Consider the following 3,677-nt stretch of genomic DNA (forward strand, 5'->3'; position numbering starts at 1 on the left):
ATGCTAATGCAGGCAATTAATGAGCCCCTATATGAATATGCATGCACACGGGTTCATATAAGCGGATGGAGGTAGATAGTACTAGCTAGTTACGGAGTAGTTGTTGAGGTTTGAGACTACTAGACTAGACGGGGGTCGTAGCAAGGCCTTGTTTAGATACTCTCAAAATTCCAAGTTTTTTCACTCTCTCTCCATCACATCAATTTTTAGCCGTTTACATGGAGCATTAAATGTAGGTAAAAAAAATAACTAATTGCACAGTTTAGTTAGAAATTACGAGATGAATTTTTTGAGCTTAGTTGGTCCACGATTGGACAATATTTATCAAATAAGACGAAAATGCTACTATTCATCAGGTTGAAATTTTTTTCAATCTAAACAAGGCCCAAGCATGGGTACTAGGGTGTGGCAGGTCGGCAGGCATGCGAATTAAAACAAAGGCCCGTGAGTGCTGCGAATAAAGCAAGCATAGAGAGGATCGGAGGACATGCAGATGTAAGGAAAGCATGCAGGGCCAACGCAGAAGACCAAAGAAAGCGCCGCTACAACCACATGAAGCGCTAAGGCACGGGCTGAAGGTGACAAAAGAGAAAAGGCAGCAGCAAGAGGGCCATGTCCTATATATGTCCATGCATGCATGCTAAGCTAGGTACCAGTTAAGCTCTCTCTCCATGAGCTTGAGCTCCGATCTGCTGTCACATGCAAATGCAAGCTACTAGTACTTATACTATGTAGTGTCTTAATTATTGACAACTTGGGCCTTGTACAAGCTCACGCATGCACGTACGAGGTGGGCATGGACGACGACATACATATATACAGAATATATATATAGAAGATATGATATAATTCATATATGAGGATAACTGGATTGGACATACATACAGATACAGGCACAATATAATGCACTGGACGGACGTCACAATCGACGTCTCGCCAAAGCAGCAGCATCATACTATTCATCAGCTAGCAGTACCGTACCCCCCATAACAAGAAAACAACCAACAGGCGTCGTCTTTCTATCTATCTATATATCATCCATCCATCCATGGAATGTATACTTACTGACTGCATTGGGATGTGTGTGTGTGTGTGTATATATATATATCATCTAGCTAACTATATATATCTGTGCTGTGCATGCATGGTCGTCGATCAGAGTAGCTTAATTAGAGGTACGTACGTAGCAGCTACGTACTAGCTGAATTGCTTGCATTTGCATTGGAGTATGTATGTATGTATATATGTATCATCATGAAGATCTATCCGATCCGGCCGGGGAACCGATCGATGGATCGCTAGTCGTCGTCAGTCGAACTGGACGATGGAGCTGTAGACGTTGTCGGGCTGCCAGTCCGCTGGGATGACCTGGTCGGCCACCAGCGTCTTGCCGGACTCGTTGGTGACGCGCAGCGAGAAGGGCCCCTGCAGCGGCCTGCGTGTGTCCATCCTCCAGATGGAGCCCCAGGACTCGCGCATGGGCTCCCACACGCCGGTGGGCTCGCCGTCGTCGGGGCGGGACTCCATGAGGTCCACCTGGACCACGTCGCCGTCGCCGTTCTCGTACTCCACCAGCACCGCCAGGTAGTTGGGGTTGGACCCGCGCTCGACGTGGAAGGTCACCGTGAGCCCAGGGTACTGGCACGGAACCCTGCAATTGGCAATTGCAAGTAATTGCATGCAAACCCGGGCTGCCCGGCAGCACAACACATACATAATAATAAGTAGGTGTAGTGTTTTTTTCGTAATTAATTAACACTATATATCATTAACTTCATTTAGCTAGCACTAGCAGCATCATTTCTACATACATATATATGCCTGTGTTGCTACTACTTGCTAGCTAGCTACACTGTCAGCGTCACCGTACTCGATCTGTCTTATTAGCTTGCTGTTGTTGTTGTCATACACAGGTAGTACATCTTAACTAATTAATTTTGTGGTTTAGTATGTACGGCACTGACATATATATGGTAGCTAGCTAGGTTTTATTTATTCGCTAGCTAGCTTAGCTACAATAAAGTGCCTCTCTGTATATATATGGACACCCTATGAATACATACATATATACATTGATACATATGTGTCACATCCGAAATATACTGTCAAGTGTTAAGGACAAGGAAATGTTGAGTTATGCATATATATAAATAATAAATGCTGATGGTGATGCCAATCTGGTGCTCACGTACTGCTTAATTTACTTTACCTTACTTCAGTTGTAATTTGCAGAGAAATGTACATATGCAAATAACAATTCAAGTTAATTTTGCACTAGCTACCTACTTCATCAGTATATATATATATATATCATTAATTAGTTTTGGATTAATTTGGGCCCATGCATGCATAGACTACTAGAAATGGAATAGATAGATAGATAGCTAATACTACTCGGATCCGTAGGTAGTTGCATTGCGGCCGTTAAAGAGAGAAAAAAAAGGAAAATTAATGTATTATTAAAAGATACTACCATGGCTAGCTAGTATAGTAGCTTTTGTGGACGTACAGCGCCAATTAATTACCTCTTGAACTGGATGTCGATGATGCCGGCGTGCCGCAGCTCGTCGTTGCGGTCGTCTTTTGCCATGGCTCCGAAGGCGGTGCCGCTGAGGTCGAAGTGGTAGGGGGCCACGGGGTAGTAGTTCATGTCCGTGATGATCACCGTCTCCGGCACGCCGGAGCACGCAGGGTGGGCCTTGCAACGGATCTGCTTCCATATGCATATGCAAATGCAAATGCATGGAGCGAGTGAGCTGTGAGTGCCATGCCACTGCATCCTTGGCGCTGGCAGCCTGCTGGCACGCATTGCGTTGCGTACTGGCAATGGCAAATATAATGGTGGTTACATGCATGCATTACAGACCTGGTAGCAGGAGCCGCATCCTTTGCCGTCCTTGAAGAGTGGCTCGTTGCCGCAGGACGTCATCGCCGAGAAAGGTGGCATGTTCACGTCCTTGAAGCCGCACGCGCCGCCGTTGTCGTCGGGCCCCGCCCCGTTGGGGGCGCCGTACCATGTCGCACGGGCGTTCAACCACCCACCACTACTGCCGTTGCTTGCCGGCGGAGGGTTCGTCGTCGTCGGGGTCGGGTACACGGGCGGGACTGTACCAGCAGCACCACCAGGTGGAGCCGCCGGCGGAGGAGAAGGAGACGGGGTCGGGGCGGCATGGGCATGGGCGGCATGGCCTCCTCGTCCGCCCTGCTTGTGGCTCTTGCCGCCGGAACCACCACCACCATTGTTGTGCTTGGCGCAATTGCTGCCGTGAGCCACCAGCAGGCACAGCAGCGCAGCAGCCACGGCGCGGGAGGACAAGGACGACGACCAACACAGTACCGCCATGCCGGCCACTATCTAGTTAGATCGCTCTGCGCTCTCTCTCTCTCTCTCTCTCTCTCTCTCTCTCTCTCTCTCTCTCTCTCTCTCTCTCTGTGCGTGCTTGCCTTTGCCGGCGCGGCGGTGGACGGATGGGCCTGCCGTCGGTTACCATGTCTCGTATTTATAGGAGAAGAGGCCGGGATTGCATTTGGAGGTCGCGGCCACCGGACGGATCGGACAGACTGAGACATATGGATTGAAATGGACACGGGTCACGGGAGGCGTTATTAGTTAGTTACTGCAATCCTAGCAGTTGCAAAATTTGCATCGCCAGCAAAATTCCAGACCAGCAGCAGCA

The 3,677-nt window shown here is 48.7% G+C and overlaps 1 protein-coding gene across 1 annotated transcript; it reads right to left on the bottom strand.

The window, feature by feature from the left end:
• Positions 1-846: 846 nt before the first annotated feature.
• Positions 847-3,444, bottom strand: LOC136535846 (expansin-B7-like). The gene is made up of 3 exons (XM_066528267.1): positions 2,867-3,444; positions 2,526-2,710; positions 847-1,651 (listed from the first exon to the last, which is right to left on the bottom strand). Exons 1-3 carry the CDS (start codon positions 3,341-3,343, stop codon positions 1,309-1,311), a joined length of 1,005 nt encoding a protein of 334 aa, XP_066384364.1. The 5' UTR covers positions 3,344-3,444; the 3' UTR covers positions 847-1,308.
• Positions 3,445-3,677: the final 233 nt, after the last annotated feature.

This window comes from Miscanthus floridulus, chromosome 2 (assembly GCF_019320115.1).
Source record: "Miscanthus floridulus cultivar M001 chromosome 2, ASM1932011v1, whole genome shotgun sequence".
Lineage (NCBI taxonomy): Eukaryota > Viridiplantae > Streptophyta > Magnoliopsida > Poales > Poaceae > Miscanthus > Miscanthus floridulus.

Bases quoted from the DNA above. Each gene is read 5' to 3' on its own strand.
- LOC136535846 (XM_066528267.1), bottom strand. From the start codon at position 3,343: ATGGCGGTACTGTGTTGGTCGTCGTCCTTGTCCTCCCGCGCCGTGGCT. The intron at 2,711-2,866 runs GTCTGTAATGCA...ATATGGAAGCAG, and splicing joins GATGCGGCTCCTGCTACCAG to ATCCGTTGCAAGGCCCACCC. The intron at 1,652-2,525 runs GTAATTAATTGG...TGCCAATTGCAG, and splicing joins ATCGACATCCAGTTCAAGAG to GGTTCCGTGCCAGTACCCTG.